This window comes from Cherax quadricarinatus, chromosome 6 (assembly GCF_038502225.1).
Source record: "Cherax quadricarinatus isolate ZL_2023a chromosome 6, ASM3850222v1, whole genome shotgun sequence".
NCBI classification, from domain to species: domain Eukaryota; kingdom Metazoa; phylum Arthropoda; class Malacostraca; order Decapoda; family Parastacidae; genus Cherax; species Cherax quadricarinatus.
This window is the reverse complement of record NC_091297.1, coordinates 13,626,847-13,649,904: the sequence shown is the minus strand read 5'-3', so window position 1 is coordinate 13,649,904 and position 23,058 is coordinate 13,626,847. Positions and strand designations below refer to the sequence as shown.

At 39.4% G+C, this 23,058-nt stretch overlaps 1 protein-coding gene across 2 annotated transcripts in view; it reads left to right on the top strand.

The window, feature by feature from the left end:
* The window catches only part of Elp3 (elongator complex protein 3), a 100,337-nt gene that overhangs the window by 29,421 nt on the left and 47,858 nt on the right, over window positions 1–23,058 (top strand). For both annotated transcript variants that reach the window (XM_070080472.1, XM_070080477.1), the window contains 5 exons: window positions 5,840–5,969; window positions 7,112–7,238; window positions 15,239–15,456; window positions 16,900–17,032; window positions 17,835–17,962. In XM_070080472.1, coding sequence (XP_069936573.1) covers window positions 5,840–5,969; window positions 7,112–7,238; window positions 15,239–15,456; window positions 16,900–17,032; window positions 17,835–17,962 — 736 coding nt within the window. The remainder of the gene's footprint in view (window positions 1–5,839; window positions 5,970–7,111; window positions 7,239–15,238; window positions 15,457–16,899; window positions 17,033–17,834; window positions 17,963–23,058) is intronic.

Here is a 23,058-nt window from a genome sequence, read left to right as displayed (position 1 = left end):
CAAGGAAACTGGTTATGTGGATTTGAGTCCTGGAGGTGGAAAGTACAGTACCTGCACTCTGAAGGAGAGGTTGGAATGTTGTAGCTTGCAGAGTCATCTGACCTGTGGTGTCAGCACAGTCTCTTGTTAACAGTTTTCTTCAGTAGCTTATTATTTACAAATATTACCTTAGCCTCAGTGTTTATCTTTACCAGGGTTGTCCTTTCTTTCACAGTAATTACAATAATTTATTCCTTCAAGGGATAGAGATGGGAGTAGCTGCTTTGATGCTGGCAAAATGCTTTTTATCCAAGTAATTGGGGCTACTCTTCTCTTCTTCATATCAAACCTGATTACCACTCATTCCCCAGGGGCTGCTTGACCCTTATGGGTGTAGTGTTTCTTCATGAATATAATGGCAACAATTATCACAATCATCACATATCTTTTCAGTTCTTCTCTTTGCTCGGTCACATTTGCAAAGCTCTTGCCCATGTTTGATTTAGAGAAAAAAATTAAAAAAAACTTAACAGCACATTTTAAGCTATCCTAAACTATTAGAAACTCACAGCTGACCAAGAAAAAGCAGATAAGACCAAAAAACAAGTCAGAAAGAGAGAGGGGACAGAGGGAAGTAGTTATAGAAGTACTAATAAAAGTGATAATGTACTAGCAGTATAGTAGTAATAGCAGTAATAATAATTCTAGTGATAGAGATAGTAATAGTAGTAGTAGTTTGTAATTAAGGTAGTAGGTTGGTAGACAGCAACCACCCAGGGAAGTACTACCGTCCTGCCAGATGACTGTGAAACAAAAACCTGTAACTGTTTTGCATGATGGTAGGATTGCTGGTTTCTTTTTCTGTCTCATAAACACGCTAAGATAACAGGGATATCTTGCTACTCCTACTTACACTTTGGTCACACTTCACAGACACGCACATGCATATATATATATACATACATCTAGGTTTTTCTCCTTTTTCTAAATAGCTCTTGTTCTTTTTTATTTCTTCTATTGTCCATGGGGAAGTGGAAAAGAATCTTTCCTCCGTAAGCCATGCGTGTCGTATGAGGCGACTAAAATGCCGGGAGCAATGGGCTAGTAACCCCTTCTCCTGTATACAATTACTAAAAAAGAGAAGAAGAAAAACTTTATAAAACTGGGTTGCTTAAATGTGCGTGGATGTAGTGCGGATGACAAGAAACAGATGATTGCTGATGTTATGAATGAAAAGAAGTTGGATGTCCTGGCCCTAAGCGAAACAAAGCTGAAGGGGGTAGGAGAGTTTCAGTGGGGGGAAATAAATGGGATTAAATCTGGAGTATCTGAGAGAGTTAGAGCAAAGGAAGGGGTAGCAGTAATGTTAAATGATCAGTTATGGAAGGAGAAAAGAGAATATGAATGTGTAAATTCAAGAATTATGTGGATTAAAGTCAAGGTTGGATGCGAGAAGTGGGTCATAATAAGCGTGTATGCACCTGGAGAAGAGAGGAATGCAGAGGAGAGAGAGAGATTTTGGGAGATGTTAAGTGAATGTATAGGAGCCTTTGAACCAAGTGAGAGAGTAATTGTGGTAGGGGACTTGAATGCTAAAGTAGGAGAAACTTTTAGAGAGGGTGTGGTAGGTAAGTTTGGGGTGCCAGGTGTAAATGATAATGGGAGCCCTTTGATTGAACTTTGTATAGAAAGGGGTTTAGTTATAGGTAATACATATTTTAAGAAAAAGAGGATAAATAAGTATACACGATATGATGTAGGGCGAAATGACAGTAGTTTGTTGGATTATGTATTGGTAGATAAAAGACTGTTGAGTAGACTTCAGGATGTACATGTTTATAGAGGGGCCACAGATATATCAGATCACTTTCTAGTTGTAGCTACACTGAGAGTAAAAGGTAGAGGGGATACAAGGAGAATAGAAGCATCAGGGAAGAGAGAGGTGAAGGTTTATAAACTAAAAGAGGAGGCAGTTAGGGTAAGATATAAACAGCTATTGGAGGATAGATGGGCTAATGAGAGCATAGGCAATGGGGTCGAAGAGGTATGGGGTAGGTTTAAAAATGTAGTGTTAGAGTGTTCAGCAGAAGTTTGTGGTTACAGGAAAGTGGGTGCAGGAGGGAAGAGGAGCGATTGGTGGAATGATGATGTAAAGAGAGTAGTAAGGGAGAAAAAGTTAGCATATGAGAAGTTTTTACAAAGTAGAAGTGATGCAAGGAGGGAAGAGTATATGGAGAAAAAGAGAGAAGTTAAGAGAGTGGTGAAGCAATGTAAAAAGAGAGCAAATGAGAGAGTGGGTGAGATGTTATCAACAAATTTTGTTGAAAATAAGAAAAAGTTTTGGAGTGAGATTAACAAGTTAAGAAAGCCTAGAGAACAAATGGATTTGTCAGTTAAAAATAGGAGAGGAGAGTTATTAAATGGAGAGTTAGAGGTATTGGGAAGATGGAAGGAATATTTTGAGGAATTGTTAAATGTTGATGAAGATAGGGAAGCTGTGATTTCGTGTATAGGGCAAGGAGGAATAACATCTTGTAGGAGTGAGGAAGAGCCAGTTGTGAGTGTGGGGGAAGTTCGTGAGGCAGTAGGCAAAATGAAAGGGGGTAAGGCAGCCGGGATTGATGGGATAAAGATAGAAATGTTAAAAGCAGGTGGGGATATAGTTTTGGAGTGGTTGGTGCAATTATTTAATAAATGTATGGAAGAGGGTAAGGTACCTAGGGATTGGCAGAGAGCATGCATAGTTCCTTTGTATAAAGGCAAAGGGGATAAAAGAGAGTGCAAAAATTATAGGGGGATAAGTCTGTTGAGTGTACCTGGTAAAGTGTATGGTAGAGTTATAATTGAAAGAATTAAGAGTAAGACGGAGAATAGGATAGCAGATGAACAAGGAGGCTTTAGGAAAGGTAGGGGGTGTGTGGACCAGGTGTTTACAGTGAAACATATAAGTGAACAGTATTTAGATAAGGCTAAAGAGGTCTTTGTGGCATTTATGGATTTGGAAAAGGCATATGACAGGGTGGATAGGGGGGCAATGTGGCAGATGTTGCAAGTGTATGGTGTAGGAGGTAGGTTACTGAAAGCAGTGAAGAGTTTTTACGAGGATAGTGAGGCTCAAGTTAGAGTATGTAGGAAAGAAGGAAATTTTTTCCCAGTAAAGGTAGGCCTTAGACAAGGATGTGTGATGTCACCGTGGTTGTTTAATATATTTATAGATGGGGTTGTAAGAGAAGTAAATGCGAGGGTCTTGGCAAGAGGCGTGGAGTTAAAAGACAAAGAATCACACACAAAGTGGGAGTTGTCACAGCTGCTCTTTGCTGATGACACTGTGCTCTTGGGAGATTCTGAAGAGAAGTTGCAGAGATTGGTGGATGAATTTGGTAGGGTGTGCAAAAGAAGAAAATTAAAGGTGAATACAGGAAAGAGTAAGGTTATGAGGATAACAAAAAGATTAGGTGATGAAAGATTGAATATCAGATTGGAGGGAGAGAGTATGGAGGAGGTGAATGTATTCAGATATTTGGGAGTGGACGTGTCAGCGGATGGGTCTATGAAAGATGAGGTGAATCATAGAATTGATGAGGGAAAAAGAGTGAGTGGTGCACTTAGGAGTCTGTGGAGACAAAGAACTTTGTCCCTGGAGGCAAAGAGGGGAATGTATGAGAGTATAGTTTTACCAACGCTCTTATATGGGTGTGAAGCGTGGGTGATGAATGTTGCAGCGAGGAGAAGGCTGGAGGCAGTGGAGATGTCATGTCTGAGGGCAATGTGTGGTGTGAATATAATGCAGAGAATTCGTAGTTTGGAAGTTAGGAGGAGGTGCGGGATTACCAAAACTGTTGTCCAGAGGGCTGAGGAAGGGTTGTTGAGGTGGTTCGGACATGTAGAGAGAATGGAGCGAAACAGAATGACTTCAAGAGTGTATCAGTCTGTAGTGGAAGGAAGGCGGGGTAGGGGTCGGCCTAGGAAGGGTTGGAGGGAGGGGGTAAAGGAGGTTTTGTGTGCGAGGGGCTTGGACTTCCAGCAGGCATGCGTGAGCGTGTTTGATAGGAGTGAATGGAGACAAATGGTTTTTAATACTTGACGTGCTGTTGGAGTGTGAGCAAAGTAACATTTATGAAGGGATTCAGGGAAACCGGCAGGCCGGACTTGAGTCCTGGAGATGGGAAGTACAGTGCCTGCACTCTGAAGGAGGGGTGTTAATGTTGCAGTTTAAAAACTGTAGTGTAAAGCACCCTTCTGGCAAGACAGTGATGGAGTGAATGATGGTGAAAGTTTTTCTTTTTCGGGCCACCCTGCCTTGGTGGGAATCGGCCGGTGTGATAATAAAAAAAAAAAAAAAATAGTTTGTAATTCAATATTTTTTGTGAATCTTCTTCTTTCAACAAACCAGCTGTATCCCACCGAGGCAGGGTGGCCCAAAAAGAAAAACGAAAGTCTCTCTTTTTAAATTTAGTAATTTATACAGGAGAAGGGGTTACTAGCCCCTTGCTCCCAGCATTTTAGTCGCCTCTTCCAACACACATGGCTTACGGAGGAAGAATTCTGTTCCGCTTCCCCATGGAGGTAAGAGGAAATAAACGAGAACAAGAACTAGAAAGAAAATAGGAGAAAACCCAGAGGGGTGTGTGTATATATATGCTTGTACATGTATGTGTAGTGTGACCTAAGTGTAAGTAGAAGTAGCAAGACGTACCTGAAATCTTGCATGTGTATGAGACAGAAAAAAAAGACACCAGCAATCCTACCACCATGTAAAATAATTACAGGTTTCCGTTTTACACTCACTTGGCAGGACGGTAGTACCTCCCTGGGTGGTTGCTGTCTTCCAACCTACTACCTAGGTTTTTGTGAATAAAAGAACATAATCATTTAGCAGGCTTGTGTGAGAGTTTGTGATAAGAGTAAATGGAGACAAGTGGTTTTTAATGGATGTGCTGTTAGAGCATGAGCAGGATAACCTTTATGAAGAGATTCAGGGAAACCAATGAGCTAGCGAGTCCTTGGTATGGACAGTGCCTCCATTCTGAAGGAGGAGTGGGAATATTGCAGTTGGAAGGTTAATCTGATAGTGATGTCAGCACAATTCTGGAAAGATGACAGTTGAGTGAATGTTGGTAAATGTGTTGGTATTTGAGTGCCTCTTTGCAAGTCATCATATGGAAAGATAAGTACACTGTATACATTTCACTGTTGTAGGTTAGGAAGGTGTAGTAACAGATCATTCAAAAATAAACAAGCTGATAAGAGCAGTAGTGGTGCAGTAGGCCTACTGGGCCATACTAGGCAGGTCATCCAACTAACACCCAACCATTCCCAACTCATCATTCCTCAAGGGAGGTTCTGTGACTCCAGTGAGAAGCTCTTACTCGAAGGATTTGGATCTGATCTCCCCTTTCTTTAGATCAAACCTGGGTGCCTCTCATTCCCTCAGGCACTGTATGACCCCTATGGGTAAATTTAGTACTTTTCTCTATGAATGTAGTAATAATAAATCCAATTCACCCTTAAAAAAAGGAGGGTTAGAAAAGAAGTGTTATTCTGAGGACAATTTGCAGAATCAAAAAATCCTGGATTTGATTCTTATGTAGGGTTGCAAGCCTCTTAACAAATACTGCCCTTGTTAACCTCGTGTTAAATAAATACTGTACTTGGGTCTTAGTTGCTGTGGATTGCATCCTAGGGGTGGTTTACCACATAAGGCCTGTAAAAATTGTGTGTGTAGAGAGAAATTTTTTTGGGCTTGTTAATGTCTTAATCAAGTGTGATCAGCCAAAAATGTGATACCTATTTACATGTGGGATTTCTTAAATGTTTTTGATAGAATACTTATTTATGCCACCACTTTTTTCTAATTTAGGTATTACAATTGAAACACGTCCGGACTACTGTTTAAAGCGCCACCTCTCAGACATGCTTAAGTATGGTTGCACAAGACTAGAAATTGGTGTTCAGTCTGTATATGAAGATGTAGCTAGGGATACTAATAGGTAAGTGTTTTGTATATCTCTTGGTCAAAGCTAATTAGTTATTCAGGACAGTGGAACCTCGGTACTCGGACAGCTCCCTTCTCGAACAAAGCTCAGCACTCCACTAAACAAACACAACCTGCCAGAACTTTACTGTGAACTATTTTGTGTTTCTTCGCATTTTTTGGTGTGTTTTTATATTATTTGTATAAATAAGTCACTATGGGGCCTATGAAGATTAGTGATAAGAGCCAACCAAAAAGAAAATTGGTTTTGAAGAATTTGTTTGATACTTGAACAGATCGGTACTCGAACAGACTTCTGGAATGAATTAAGTTCGAGTACCGAGGTTCCACTGTACTTTTAATTCACAGAATGCTGATATTTTGATAAAATAATAAACTGCACAATGTGATAAAACACTACAATGATGATGACTAAATAGGATAGGTTGTTTATTGAAGTGTATTGCTTGGGTCACCCTCAGGGAAGCAGTGGGTGATCAGTAATATATACACCTACCATCTGACTTACGACCTGCTCGACTTACGACCACTCAACTTACGACCGTGTTTTTTATGCCAAATTTCTGGGAAATAAACAACTATTTGTGTTGTACACAGTGTTTATCCTAAACCTTACAGTATAAAATACAGTACTAATAACATAAAAAGTAAAGTAAAACATGAAATACCAAAATAAAACAATAAAATAAAGTCATTACAAAAATGTTTTTGTTGATATTCAGTAGTAAGTTCGACTTGCGACCATTTTGACTTACGACCGGTTTCTCGGAACCGAACTCAGTCGTAAGTCGGATGGTAGGTGTATATATTTAGAATTAAAATGATCTAAAGCCCATTAATGCCTTTTTTATGTGAGAAAAGGAGTTAACATAAGAGTGTGAAGGCACATAAAAATCTTTGTCCTTTCTATCTTACCTTTCAGTGAAGTTTCTCTTCATGATTTCTTAATTGACACTGGTTTGCTCTATCACTGGAACCCACTCTTTCCTTTTATGCTATTGTCCTTCAACACTACTCTTCCTCTGCCACCTCTCATTCTGTCTATATAACATCTAATGGCCCACATGGAAAAGTTTACAGGCTATGCTTAAGTATTATTTTGTTTTAGCAGTCTGTAATGTTATTGTTGCATTTCAGAGGGCACACAGTGAGAGCAGTGAGTGAGAGTTTTCACTATTCAAAAGATGCTGGATTTAAAGTGGTTTCTCACATGATGCCTGACCTGCCCAATGTTGACTATGAGAGAGATTGTGAGCAGTTTATTGTAAGTTTACAGATTTCTTTTACGTCTTTTCCAGGTTAGAGATATGATAACTTTTTTAACATTTTAAAATGTGTACTGTTATTATGCTTTGACTTGTTATTCCTCATCAGCCTGTAAAAGAAGTTCTGATATATATTTTTTATTAGTTTGATGAAGTAATCATGGGAGTGATGTAATTAAAATTTACGGGAGTTGTGTTACAGTTCCTCAGAGCTGTCTCAACAGATGGTGCAGCATGCTCTTATTGGCCCATGATTGTTGCAGACTGAGGCTTGAATAGCTAAATCATTGTGATCACTGCAAACTGAGGCTTCAATAGCTAAAGCAGTGTGATCACTGCAAACTGAGGCTTCAATAACTAAATCATTGTGGTCACTGCAAACAGGCTTCAGTAGCTAAAGCAGTGTGATCACTGCAAACTCATTGCCTTCTCTTTCCATTCCTTATGTACACCATATTTATTCATTCTTACTACAGTAATTCCTTTCCTAATTTAGCAGTATCTAGTATTCTATTTTATTATCCTTATTCCTTAAGTTCATTATTTATTTGACTACATTTTAATTTTTTCTAAAGGTTAATACCATGATAGATAAAAAAAAAAATTGCTTCCAGAATCATGCATAAAAACTTAAGCAAAGCAGATAGTTCTTTCCTGAAATATCATTTTACCCACATCAAGAAGGAAAAGGTACATCACACCATGATGGAGGTAACCATGTAAAGATAAAGGCAGCCATGTCTCGAAGAACTTGTTGCAGAATTTGCAAAGAGAACTATTCAAAAGCATAAAAAATGTCAATTTTTGGCAATTTTCATTTTAATTATAGAGGAATAAGTTTACTGAGTATACCAGGAAAAGTGTACAGTAGGGTTATAATTGAAAGAATTAGAGGTAAGACAGAATGTAGAATTGCGGATGAGCAAGGAGGTTTTAGAGTGGGTAGGGGATGTGTAGATCAAGTGTTTACATTGAAGCATATATGTGAACAGTATTTAGATAAAGGTAGGGAAGTTTTTATTGCATTTATGGATTTAGAAAAGGCATATGATAGAGTGGATAGAGGAGCAATGTGGCAGATGTTGCAAGTATATGGAATAGGTGGTAAGTTACTAAATGCTGTAAAGAGTTTTTATGAGGATAGTGAGGCTCAGGTTAGGGTGTGTAGAAGAGAGGGAGACTACTTCCCGGTAAAAGTAGGTCTTAGACAGGGATGTGTAATGTCACCATGGTTGTTTAATATATTTATAGATGGGGTTGTAGAAGAAGTAAATGCTAGGGTGTTCGGGAGAGGGGTGGGATTAAATTTTGGGGAATCAAACTCAAAATGGGAATTGACACAGTTACTTTTTGCTGATGATACTGTGCTCATGGGAGATTCTAAAGAAAAATTGCAAAGGTTAGTGGATGAGTTTGGGAATGTGTGTAAAGGTAGAAAGTTGAAAGTGAACATAGAAAAGAGTAAGGTGATGAGAGTATCAAATGATTTAGATAAAGAAAAATTGGATATCAAATTGGGGAGGAGGAGTATGGAAAAAGTGAATGTTTTCAGATATGTACTTGGGAGTTGACATGTCGGCGGATGGATTTATGAAGGATGAGGTTAATCATGGAATTGATGAGGGAAAAAAGGTGAGTGGTGTATTGAGGTATATGTGGAGACAAAAAAATGTTATCTATGGAGGCAAAGAAGGGAATGTATGAAAGTATAGTAGTACCAACACTCTTATATGGGTGTGAAGCTTGGTTTGTGAATGCAGCAGCGAGGAGGCAGTTGGAGGCAGTGGAGACGTCCTGTCTAAGGGCAATGTGTGGTGTAAATATTATGCAGAAAATTCGGAGTGTGGAAATTAGGAGGTGTGGAGTTAATAAAAGTATTAGTCAGAGGGCTGAAGAGGGGTTGTTGAGGTGGTTTGGTCATTTAGAGAGAATGGATCAAAGTAGAATGACATGGAGAACGTATAAATCTGTAGGGGAAGGAGGGCGGGGTAGGGGTCGTCCTCGAAAAGGTTGGAAGGAAGGGGTAAGGGAGGTTTTGTGGGCGAGGGGCTTGGACTTCCAGCAGGCATGCATGAGCATGTTCGATAGGAGTGAATGGAGGTGAATGGTATTTGAGACCTGACCATCTGTTGGAGTGTGAACAGACTAATATTTAGTGAAGGGATTCAGGGAAACCAGTTATTTTTATATAGCCGGACTTGAGTCCTGGAAATGGGAAGTACAATGCCTGCACTCTAAAGGAGGGGTTCGAGATATCAGCAGTTTGGAGGGATATGTTGTGTATCTTTATACGTATATGCTTCTGAACTGTTGTGTTCTGAGCACCTCTGCAAAAACAGTGATTATGTGTGAGGTGAAAGTGTTGAATGATGATGAAAGTATTTTCTTTTTAAGGATTTTCTTTCTTTTTTGGGTCACCCTGCCTCGGTGGGAGACGGCCGACTTGTTAACCCTTTCAGGGTTTCGGCCGTATTAGTACAGCTTACACCCCAGGGTTTTTGACATACTAGTACGCCTAAATTCTAGCGCCTTCAAATCTAGTGAGAGAAAGCTGGTAGGCCTACATATGAAAGAATGGGTCTATGTGGTCAGTGTGCGCAGTATAAAAAAAATCCTGCAGTACACAGTGCGTAATGAGGAAAAAAAGCTTTGACCGTGTTTTTGGATTAAAACAGCGACTTTGCACTGTACAGTGGAAACTTTACTTGCGAGCGTGTCCACGTGTGAGTTTTTCCAAATATGAGCAGTCAATGGGTCGATTTTCTGCTTCTATACGCGAGCAAAATTTCCACAAGCGAGCAGACCTCAAGGCAGGTTCCTTGACATTGGTGAGGGGCTCTTGCTCTTGATCTCGGGAATTGTATCTCATTTGTTTGTTGAACTATCTTATTGAAACTTGGGCAATATATGATGGAAAGATGCTTCTTAATGTACACCAGAAATGAAAGAAATTTAAGCATAAATAATGGAGTTCACTTCTCAGCAATTAGCCACTCCTTAGTGGTAATTTCGAATGGTTTTTATGGTTGTATTCTCGTTTTTTTGGTCTCATTTGATAGAATGGAAGATATATTACAGAAATAGATATGATTTTGATCGCTTTCACGACAAAAAGTACCTTGAAATAGAGCTTAACCTAGGAGAAATGGTCCATTGCTTGGCTGTTTCCAATATGCAGCCGTGAATGGGCTGACATTATTTATACAATTATTGCAATAAGGAATAACAGTAAATATATTTTTTGTGTGAATAAAAATCACAAATAATTTATATAATAATAATGATAATAATAATAATAATAATAATAATAATAATAATAATAATAATAATAATAATAATAATAATAATATGTATAATAATAATATGAATAATAATAATACATATAATAATAATAGTATAATACAATAATAATAATAATAATAATAATATAATATGTATAATAATGATACATATATAACGATAATGTACTACATATAATAATTATAATAATAGATGGCTTTAAAAGGCCGTCACTAGATGGCAGTGTTTACCACAACATAGAGGGAGCGGTTGTGGCCGCCTCCACCTGTTACATAATGACATACAGTGGTCCCTCAATAATCGTCCGGCCTGAAAGTCGTCCATTTCGGAAATAGTCCCATTATTTCATCTAAACATTGGCTCGCAAATGGTCTGTTAACTCGCTAATCGTCCTTCGTCCGGGACGGGTACTCGCGCTCTGAGTCGCCTGGGCCTGCCTTCCCAGCCAGTGTGCCATTGTTTACCAGTGAGTGACGGTCCCCTCACATGCTCCTACGAAATATTTCATAATATTCCATTGATTTTAGTGCTTGCAAGTGCTAAATAAGCTACCATGGCTCCAAAGAAAGCTTCAAGTGCCAGCCCTTTGATAAAGAATGTGAGAAACACACAATTTATGAAAAAGTTTGTAGAAAAATACAAAGATGGTGGCGGTAGAGTGGAAGCAGTTGTGATAGTGGTTAGAACATAAGAACATAAGAACGAAGGAACACTGCAGAAGGCCTACTGGCCCATGCGAGGCAGGTCCAAGTCTCCTACCGGCTTAAGCCAATGCACCCAACCTAGTCAGGTCAGGTCACATTGACTTAAGGGAGGAACACGGCAACCGACCTGGTAGCACAAGCTATCAGGTCTAACTCACACCCACCCACATCTACTCATGTATTTATCCAATCTATTTTTAAAGCTACACAACGTTCTGGCCTCTATAACGGTACTTGGGAGTTTGTTCCACTCATCCACAACTCTATTACCAAACCAGTACTTTCCTATATCCTTCCTGAATCTGAATTTTTCCAACTTAAAACCATTGCTGCGAGTCCTGTCTAGGCTAGATATTTTCAGCACACTATTTACATCCCCTTTATTTATTCCTGTCTTCCATTTATACACCTCAATCATATCCCCCCTAATTCTACGTCTTTCTAGAGAGCGCAGTTTCAGGGCCCTTAGTCTATCCTCATAGGGAAGGTTTCTGATACATGGGATCAACTTTGTCATCCTCCTTTGTACATTTTCCAGAGAATTTATATCCATTCTGTAATACGGTGACCAAAACTGTGCAGCATAATCTAAATGAGGCCTAACCAAGGATGTATAGAGTTGAAGAACAACCTGAGGACTCCTATTATTTATGCTTCTTGATATGAAGCCAAGGATTCTATTAGCTTTATTGCGAACACTTATGCACTGTTGTCTTGGTTTCAGATTACTGCTAACCAGAACTCCTAAATCTTTTTCGCAATCCGTAATATTAAGATCTACATTATTTAGTTTATATGTGGCATGGTTATTGTCCTGTCCAACATTTAGAACTTTGCATTTGTCTATATTAAACTGCATCTGCCACTTCTCCGACCACTGCATCAGTCTATTCAAATCTTCCTGGAGTGCTCGAATGTCCTCGTCAGAATGAATTCGACGGCCTATTTTGGTGTCATCGGCAAACTTGCCGATGTCGCTCTTTATGCCCTCATCTATGTCGTTTATGTAAATTGTGAACAGCAGGGGGCCCAACACTGACCCCTGTGGAACACCGCTCATAACGCTTCCCCACTCTGATTTCTCCCCATTTATGCAAACTCTCTGCTGCCTATTTGTCAACCATGCCTCTATCCTGGAAAAAATTTCTCCTCCTATTCCATGTGCTTTAATTGGTTGATGAATATAAGAACATAAGAAAGGAGGATCACTGCAGCAAGCCTGTTGGCCCATGCTCAGCAGGTCCTTTACAATTCATCCCACTAACGAAACATTTTCCCAACCCAGTCCTCAATGCTTCCCAAGAAATAAGCTCTGATAACTATCCACTCATTTGCAAGTCCCTAATGGAAGGGGATTCCCCTTCTAAACACTAACACCATCAACACTCTCCCCTCCTCCCATCCTATCAGTCATCACCAGATCTTCAATAAAGGTAAGTGTCATGTAACTGTGCATGTCTTCTTCAGTTTGTGTGTATTAAAATTAATATTTCATGTGGTAAAAAAAATTTTTTTCAGTACTTTGGGGTGTCAAGAACAGATTAATTTGATTTCCATTATTTCTTATGGGGAAAATTAACTCGACTAACGATAATTTCGATTAATGATGAGCTCTCAGGAACGGATTAATATCGTTGGTCAAGGGTCCACTGTAATTGAATCAAGTGTAAATGCCTTCCATACCCCTAGGTGCTGTATGACCTCTATGGATTTAGCACTCCTCGATGACACTGCTTTTGGGAGATTATGAAGAGAGGTTACAAAAGTTGGTGGACGGATTTGGGAGGGTACGTGAAAGAACGAAATTAAAAGTGAATACGTATAGGAAAGAGCAAGGTGATGAAGATAAAAAATTTTGGTAATGAAAAAATGGATATCAGATTGGAGGGAGTATGGGAGAGGTGAATGTGTTCAGGTATTTGGGAGTGGACTTGTCAGCAGATGGGTCTATGAAAGATGAGGTGAGCCATAGAAATAACAAGGACAGTGGTGCACTGAGGAATCTGTGGAGACAAAGAACATTATCCATAGAGGCAAAAAGGGGAGTGTATGAGAGTATAGTGTTGCCACTGCTCTTTTGTGTGTGTGTGAAGCATGGGTTGTGAATGTTGCAGCAAGGAGGAGGCTGGAGGATGTGAAGATATTGCATCTGAGGGCATTATGCGGTGTGAATATTATGCAGGGAATTTGTGGCTTGGAAATTAGGAGGTGAAGGGTTACTATATCCAGAGGGCTGAAGAGGGATTGTTAAGGTGGTTTGAAAATTTAGAGAGGATGGAACAAAATATGATGACTTGGAGAATGTATAACACTGTAATGAAGGGAAGATGGGATATGGATCATCCTAGGAAACGTTGGAGGGAAGGGGTAAAGGAGGTTTCGTATGTGAGGGGTTTTAGACATCCAACAAGAGTGTGTGAGCATGTTAGATAGAGAGTGAAGGCAAATGGTTTTAATGACTTGATGTGCTGTTAGAGTTGAGCAAGGTAACATTTATGAAGGGATTCAGGGAAACCAATTAGCTGGACTTAGAGTCCTGAAGGTAGGAAGTGCAATGCCTGCATTCTGAAGGAGAGTTGGGAATATTTGCAGTTTTTAACTGTAGTATCAGTGTGCCTCTGGCAAGAGTGATGGAGTGAATGATGGTGAAAGTATCTCTTCTTTTTTTGAGTCACCCTGCCTCAGTTGGAGATGTATGGTGTGATGAATTTTTTCCTAACACACTGGCTGTCTCCCACCAAGGTAGGGTGACCTGAAAAATAATTAATAATTAATACAGTAATAATCACAGGGTCAGAAATTTACACTAAAACATTTAAAGATTTAATGCCTTGAGTCCATTTTTCGTGCTGAATTTACTGAATTTTAACCCTTTGACTGTCGCAGGCCCCTTTATGAAACTGTCATTCTATGTCGCAAAATTTAAAAAAAAAAAAAAATCCTAGGAAATGATAGAGAATCTTTTCCCGATGGTAATGACACCAAAAGTATGAAATTTGGTCGAAAACTCACGGAATTACGCTCCCGTGAAGTTAGCGGTCTTGGCGACATATACGCATTGGCAATTTCACCGACTTTTAGCCCTGTTTTTGGCCAATTCCGTTGTTCCAGTTGACCAAACTCAGCTATTTCTTTAGACCTCCATTTTTTCTATTAGTTGAGTACAAGAAACCGCCCATTTACCGATTTGAACTACCCAATAAAGTGGTTAGAAAGAAATTGGCAATTTGGTCAATTTCACACAAATTAAAAAAGATGCCAATTTCAAAATAGGGTCCAGAATAAATAATGTAGACATTCTTGGCACTAAAATAACATGTCCTCTGTTCATTAGTCACGTCTCTAGGTCCCTCTTATATTACTATTGCTTTCTATTTTGATTTTTTATTCATACAAAAAATACAAAATTTACTGTTATGCAGACTACTGCATTATTGTAAAAATGGTATAAATAATATCAGTGCACTAGTGAAAGAATATTAGACTCCCCAGTTGATGTGTATTGGACGTGTGGTGTAATTTGCTTACTCCTGAACATTGGTAAAAATCGAATATTTCCGCTACTTTGAGCTCAATTTCAAGGTCGTTTTCATCATGAAACTAATCAAAATCATCTCTATTTCTGTAATATGTTCTCTGTTTTATCACATGAGACCATGAAAACGAGAATACAACGATAAATACTTTACAAAAATGCACCTCAAAGTCGACATTTCAATCCAAAAAAATGGTCAGTTTTTTTTTTTTCTCATTATGCACTGCATGCTGCAGGATTTTTTTTATGTGGTGCACACTGACCACACAGACCCATTCTCTCTCATGTGGGCCTACCAACTTTCTCCTGCTTGATTTGAAGCCGCTAGATTTATTGAGTATATATACGTCCGAAACACTGGCTCGTAAGACATATATATACGACCAAAACAGTCAAAGGGTTAAATTAGATAATTAGATGGTAACAAGTTACCTCCTAACTCTAAATTTTTTTATTCTAGGAATTTTTTGAAAACCCAGCTTTCAGACCAGATGGTCTGAAAATCTACCCAACCTTGGTTATTCGTGGCACAGGTCTGTATGAGCTGTGGAAGACTGGACGCTATAAGAGCTACCCTCCAAATACCCTGGTTGACTTAGTAGCTACAATACTCTCACTTGTACCTCCTTGGGTTCGTGTATATAGAGTACAAAGGGACATCCCCATGCCTTTGGTGAGGTAGGTTTGTCTAAATGTTACCAAATATTTCTAATTATTAGGGTTATAAATTTAGATGTAGAGTTGAACCCATGAATTCACTGGAGTTATGCTCTTAGATCCATGCCAGGAGCAAGGGGCCAGTAATCCCTTCTCCTGTATATATTACTTAATTTAAAAGGAGAAACTTTCGTTTTTCTTTTTGGGCCACCCTGCCTTGGTGGGATACGGCCAGTTTGTTGAAAGATGATGATGTTCCTGGATGGTAAGAGAAAAAATGGTGGTATAATGAAAATTAGTGCACATTGTGCACCATCTCACTGGTTAATATTGTGGTATAAATACCGAGAAAGTTTATTAACAAAATCCTGTTTCAAACAGGTAGGTTTCCAGTTATCAAAACCTGTACTGTTTATTAATCAATTATGCTTTTACTTTTATCATATAAATTACAGCAGGTGTTTGACTCTCCAAACTATATGGAAGAGAACCTCTGCTGTATACAGAAACTTCCTGTTAAACATGCCGTAGGATCAGGGGTCTCTTTTTAAGGGAGGATGGAGACTGAGGCTATCTTGATGACACCTGTTACTGATCAGTTTTTTTAATATATTCCATTTTTTTCAACATGCCGGCCATATCCCACCAAGGCAGGGTGACCCAAAAAGAAAGAAAAAACTTTCATCATCATTCAACACTTTCTACATCACTCGTACATAATCACTGTCTTTGCAGAGGCGCTCAGATACGGAAGTTTAGATGCCCCTCCAAACTGCCAATATCCCAAACCCCTCCTTTAAAGTGCAGGCATTGTACTTCCCATTTCCAGGACTCGGGTCCGGCTAACCGGTTTCCCTGAATACCTTCACAAAATATTACCCTGCTCACACTCCAACAGCTTGTCAGGTCCCAGAAACCATTTGCCTCCATTCACTCCCATCTAACATGCTCAAGCATGCTTGCTGAAAGTCCAAGCCCTTCGCCCACAAAACCTCCTTTATCCCCTCCCTCCAGCTATATCATATTTGATAAAAAAAAAAAAGGAAAAACATCTGAATATCTCAACCTAGCAATCACATTTTAAAGATCTTTATTTTTTCATCTAAATGTACCAAATAAATAGGAACCCATTACACCTACACAAATTGACCATATATATACCTAAGAGTAACAAGTAAGAGAAGATAAAAAAAAAAAATCTGAAGAGCTTTTCCAGACAATCTTAATATATATTTTTTTTTTTTTTTTTTTTAAATTGTACCAAACATGTAGGAACACATCAAACTGACACCAAATAACCATATACAATCTCAAATATTACTGCAAATGGTCAAGTACTATATGAGGCATTGTACAGCAAAAGAGAATAACACCCCTAAATTCAACCAATGGAAAAAAACCTCATTTAAAGTTTTGCTATGGAAGCTTCCTTAAGGAATCTAGTGTTTATATATTCTTTTGCAGTTCTGGTGTCGAGCATGGAAACCTAAGAGAGCTTGCTCTAGCTCGAATGAAAGATTTAGGTACAGAGTGCCGAGATGTTCGCACTCGTGAAGTTGGTATCCAAGAAATCCATCACAAAGTTCGTCCATATGAGGTGAGGGAAAGATACCCCAAATTTTACACTAAGCACTGGCTTACTTCTTATAAATTTCTTTATATTTTTTTCAACATGTTGGCTGTCTCCCACCGAGGCAGGGTGACCCAAAAAAGAAAGAAACACTTTCACCATCATTCACACAATCACTGTCTTTGCAGAGGTGCCCAGATACTACAGTTAGATGTCACTCCAAACAGCCAATTTCTTTATTTAATTTTTTAACACATCGGCCTTTTCCCACCGAGGCAGGGTGATCCAAAAAGAAAAAAAACTTTCATCATTCAACACTTTCACCATCATTCATACACAATCACTGTCTTTGCAGAGGCACTCAGATACAACAGTTTATATGTCCCTCCAAACAGCCAATATCCCAAACCCCTCCTTTCAATTGCAGGCATTGAACTTCCCACCTCCAGGACTCAAGTCTGGCTAACCAGTTTCCCCGAGTCCCTTCACAAAATATTACCCTGCTCACACTCAAGTTTGTTTCTCATTGTCAGCAAATGACAAGTATTTAATGCATGTAATAGTCAGCCAGGATGTAGGAGTCTTATGTTCCATATACTTCTTTGAACTTCTTAAACTCATGAAGCCATATGAAATAACTGAGATTATACATGTGGAAATTGTGTAAACAGTGGGGAATTTCCATAGGAAACAAGGCCATATTGATTTCAATAAACTACTACTGTATTGAAAGATTTCTAGTGAAATGTTCGATGCTTAAATTTTTATAATTATTTGTACTTTGCAAAAAAAGTTGCCTCATTATTTGTCAAAGTTTTCAACGTTTTAGGTGGAATTGATCAGACGTGATTATGTAGCAAATGGTGGCTGGGAAACCTTCCTTTCATATGAAGACCCAGAGCAAGACATCTTAGTTGGACTACTCCGCTTAAGGAAGTGCTCAGATCAAACTTTCAGGTATTGTATTTTTTTTAACACACTGGCTGTTTTCCACTGAGGCACAGTGACTAAAAAATTAAGAAAGGAATTTCTGTCTTGCCAGAAACACACTGACTTCACAGTTCAGTTGGCTGTCTTGAGCTGCAACATCCTCACCCCTCCTTCAGAGTGCAGGTGCTGTACTTTCCACCTCCAGGACTCAAGTTCAGCTAACTGGTTTTCCTGAAGCCCTTCATAAATGTTACCTTGCCCATATTTATGTTACCTTGCTCACAAAAACCACTTGCCTCCACTCATTCTGATCTAATACCATCACACAAGCCTGTTGAACTAGAACTTAAAGCCTCTATTACCACCTTCCTACAACCCCTCCCCCATCCCTCCAACCAAGAGGTCAAGTGCCCAAACCATCTCAGCACCTTCTCCTCAGCCCTCTGGTAACCCCACACCTTCTAATCTCCATGCTTTGAATTCTCTGCATAATCACACCACATATCACCTTAAAAGACGATATCACGGCCTCCAACCTCCTCTTTGCATGCCATGTACATTATCCCTTAAAAAAAATGCATGTATTCACATGGTCACAATACAGGTTGGCCATCACTAATCCGGCAATCAGTAATCCAGTTCCATCAGAAATCTGGCATTAATTTCGGCTAGCATAATTTCTAATTTCCAGGGTTGCCTCACCAACCAGCCGCTACTGTTTGGTGGCAGTACTTGCTGCATAAGTCATTCCAATTTCTTTTTCTCCATTTATTCTTATAACCTGCTCACTTTTAGCCCTAGCTATGGTTCCAACTAATAAAAGAAATGCTTCTCATTGTGTAAAGCACATACACCATACATTGTCCATAAAAGATAAGGTGGCTTTGAAGCCAGTGTTGGTCACTATGAGCTCAGCTCACTCAGACAAGCTGTGACTGGTAAATTTGGGCCTACATATGAGAGAATAGGTCTGTGTAGTAAGTGTGTACTATATAAAAAATCCTGCAGCACACAGTGCATAATGAGAAAAAGCGGCGACCGTGCTTTTGATGTAAAACAGCGACTTTGTGGTGTATTTTCACATGGTTTGTATGGTTGTATTCTCATTTTTTTTGGTTTCATTTAATAGAATGGAAGATATATTACAGAAATAGATATAATTTTGATTGGTTTCATGCCGGAAAGTACCTTAACCCCTTAACTGTCCAAACGTAGATCAACATTGTTACCGCTAGCACTCCTACCGTAGATCAGCATTTTATTTTTCCTGCCTGCAAATTTGGCACGATTGGCCTGAGATGCCTGCTCAGTATAGAATGGATCCTAACAATTGGTGTGTGCAGTATTAAAAAAATTTGGGACCACTTAGTACCTTGTGGAAGCACCAGTTCAATTGAGCACCAGCTAGAGCAAACAGTGTGGCAGACACTAAGGATTCACTGATGTCATGTCTTATTAACACTCTCTTTTAAGAGAAAATAATGTTGACCCTGAGTTTAGTGGCTTTGAGATGGATGTGGCCACAAGTGGTTGAGGAAATATAAAAAACCTCAATAATAACCCATGTGCAACATCCTTTCAGTTTTGATACCACTGGTAGTGTCATCCTGCCAGAATGTCCTATAACCTATGCCCTAAGTAAAGAGAAACAGTTCGGGAACATTTGTAATATGTGTTCGGCCGACTGGCCAACTGACCAACTGACTGACTGACTGACTGACTGAGGCTGTCTCTATCTCCGTCTGTCTGTTTGTATTTATTTCTGTCTCTATGCCTGTTTCTGTCTATACCTGTCTGTCTATACCTGTGTCTGTCGATCCCTGTCTCTGTCTGTCTGTCTCAAAGGTATGCATAAATACAATTATTATTCATAGTGCAAATTACCTAGGATAACCCAAAAAAATCCAGACAAAGTGCTATACTGTGCTTGTAGATACAGTCTCTCCTCACTTAGCGACGTACTCGTTTACTGATGCTTCGGACTTACAATGAGCTCTCTGACCAGTATTCATACCTAAATAATGTATATTAGATATGATTTCCTCTGTTCTCTTTATTTCAATATACAGTACATTACTGTATAAACATTTAAAAATATACCAGAAATATTATAAATGGTGGTTAACACAAACTCACTACCATTATAGTATGCTCCTCACTTAGTGATGAATTCATTTAACGACGTGGTCTTAGGAACCGTCGTTAAGTGAGGAGAGGCTGTATAAGGCATAATAAGCATGACTGGCAAGTACAGTGATGCCTCACATATCCGGCTTGCCATTATGCGAACCTCGCCAATATCCAAACAGGCCCTAGGAAAGAGCAAAATTCTGAAATTACAGTGGACCCTTGAATTTCGTGATTAATCCGTTCCAGAGAGTCTGCTGAATGGCGAAATTCACGACTGGCGAAACCATTTTCCCCATTAGAAATAATGGAAATCCAGTTAATCCATTTCAGACACAAAAAAAATATTAACAAAAAATATTTTTTTAAAGATTAAATATAGATTTACATACAGAAAACAATGACAAATGAATATAAAGCACTAATAATATGAATAAATAAACATTTAACATCACACTTACCTTGTTGGTGTATGGCAGACATGTAGGAGGGGAGAAGGAGGCGAGAGGGAGGCAAGTTATTATGCTTCAATATGAGGCAAATATCATCTCTACGGCTTATTTATCTATCACAGTTCATCTGATATGACATAATAAACAGTATTAATAACACAGAAACTTGATACAGTGGACCCCCGGTTAACGATATTTTTTCACTCCAGGAGTATGTTCAGGTGCCAGTACTGACCGAATTTGTTCCCATAAGAAATATTGTGAAGTAGATTAGTCCATTTCAGACCCCCAAACATACACGTACAAACGCACTTACATAAATACACTTACATAATTGGTCGCATTCGGAGGTAATCGTTATGCGGGGGTCCACTGTATATACTCTAGAATGAATAAAATATGTCATAACATATGTGAGGAGTAAATGTTGATGGTGTTGTTGGGTTTATAAGAGCTGCTGAGAGAAGCTGTACATATTAGTGGTGGTGGAGGCAGCAGCAGAAGCCACCAACACTGTTCACATTGAAACAATGTACGTAATTTATAAATAAGAAATATTTACATTTACCTTGGAGATGTTAGTTTAATTAGTTTGATGGAGGATATGCTGGCAGAGGTTTAGGGTGGTGGAAGATAGCAGAGTGGCGTATGTTCAGTGGCCTTACACACCTCCAACAACATTGGATAGTTACTTTCGTGTCATTTTTCTATCACTTAATCGCTTTACTTACTTGCTACACTGTTAATGCTACACTTTATTGCTGGCTGGCACTATAGCCTTTATCAATACCTGCTGCTTTAGTATCGTACATATAGTAGAATCACTGAAGAAGGCACATTCTCCCCTCTCTCTTCCTTCTCCACTTTGGTACTTTGCTATGAGTTTTTTTCTTGAATTCTATCATGTTTCTTTCCTTCTTTACCAAAGGCTTGACACTAGGAGCTTTCTTTGGGCCCATGGTGGCTTATTTAGCAGTTGCAAGCACAAAAAACAATGGATTATTATGAAATGTATCATATGAACCTGTGGGGTGATGGCCACTCGCTGGTAAACAATGGCACACTGAATGTGAATGGTGCAGGAGACTGGCTTTGTGTGTGCACTGACGCTGGGGTGCTGCTCCAACGTGTACCAGACGGTCGCCGAATCGCATGGCCAATCATGAACCACGAGGCTATATTTTGCCAAAAAAAGTTGCCGAAAGTCGGATTTCATGAAAGCTGCAACCGCTGAAAGGCAGGGGTCCACTGTATTACCAAAACATCCAAACAGTCATTCAGATATGGCAGAAGGCTGAATAAAACTTGGCTTGTAGATGAATGGTTCACAACCGACACGTTGATAAATTAGACACATGTGCAACTCTTGCGAATCTTTATTAAGGAAACGTTTCGCCACACAGTGGCTTCATCAGTCCATACACAGGAGAAACTTGAAGAATAGGAGGAGAATGAGGTAATCATTCCCTCAACCTTGAGTCGATGTGGTCAGTCCATCAATCTTGAGTAGAATACGGCATATGAGCGGAGAAGGAGCTTATAAACCGTAGGTAGGAGAGGTGCAGCAGTCATAGGTGGTGTCACATTTGCCCATAGGAGGAGAATGAGGTAATCATTCCCTCACCCTTGAGTCGATGTGGTCAGTCCATCTATCTTGAGTAGAATACGGCATATGAGCGGAGAAGGAGCTTATAAACCGTAGGTAGGAGAGGTGCAGCAGTCATAGGTGGTGTCACATTTTCCCAATGTTGAGGGAATGATTACCTCATTCTCCTCCTATTCTTCAAGTTTCTCTTGTGTATGGACTGATGAAGCCACTGTGTGGCGAAATGTCTCCTTAATAAAGGTATGCAAGAGTTGCACATGTGTCTAATTTATCAACGTGTCGGTTCTGTGAACCATTCATCTACAATCCTGTCAGACACTGCAACTTCTTGGGATCTTAATACTTGGGAATTCTTCACTTGCCTTACCCTTGGGCACGACCTACTTCCACATTGGGCAAATGTGACACCACCTATGACTGCTTCACCTCTCCTACCTATGGTTTATAAGCTCCTTCTCCGCTCATATGCCGTATTCTACTCAAGATTGATGGACTGACCACATTGACTCAAGGTTGAGGGAATGATTACCTCATTCTCCTCCTATTCTTCAAGTTTCTCCTGTGTATGGACTGATGAAGCCACTGTGTGGCGAAACATTTCCTTAATAAAGGTACGCAAGAGTTGCACATGTGTCTAATTTATCAAAACTTGGCTTGCACTTTAGTGTTCCCCTATGGCCACTAGGAGCCATGCTCTTCACTTTCCTTTTAGCATTATTACAGCTGTGTTTTGTCCTAGCTATCTTGTGTATGGCATCAAAGAGGAATGTGCTTACTCTAGAAAGAAGAAAGAAATATTGTCACACGTGGATGCGGGTTGGTCCAAGGCTGGGGAAAAACTACAGAAGACAATGTGCAGGACTGGCTAATGTGTGACAAAGATGACCCTGTTGTGCAATCTCTGATGGATGCAGAGATTGCAGAATCAGTGTTGCACC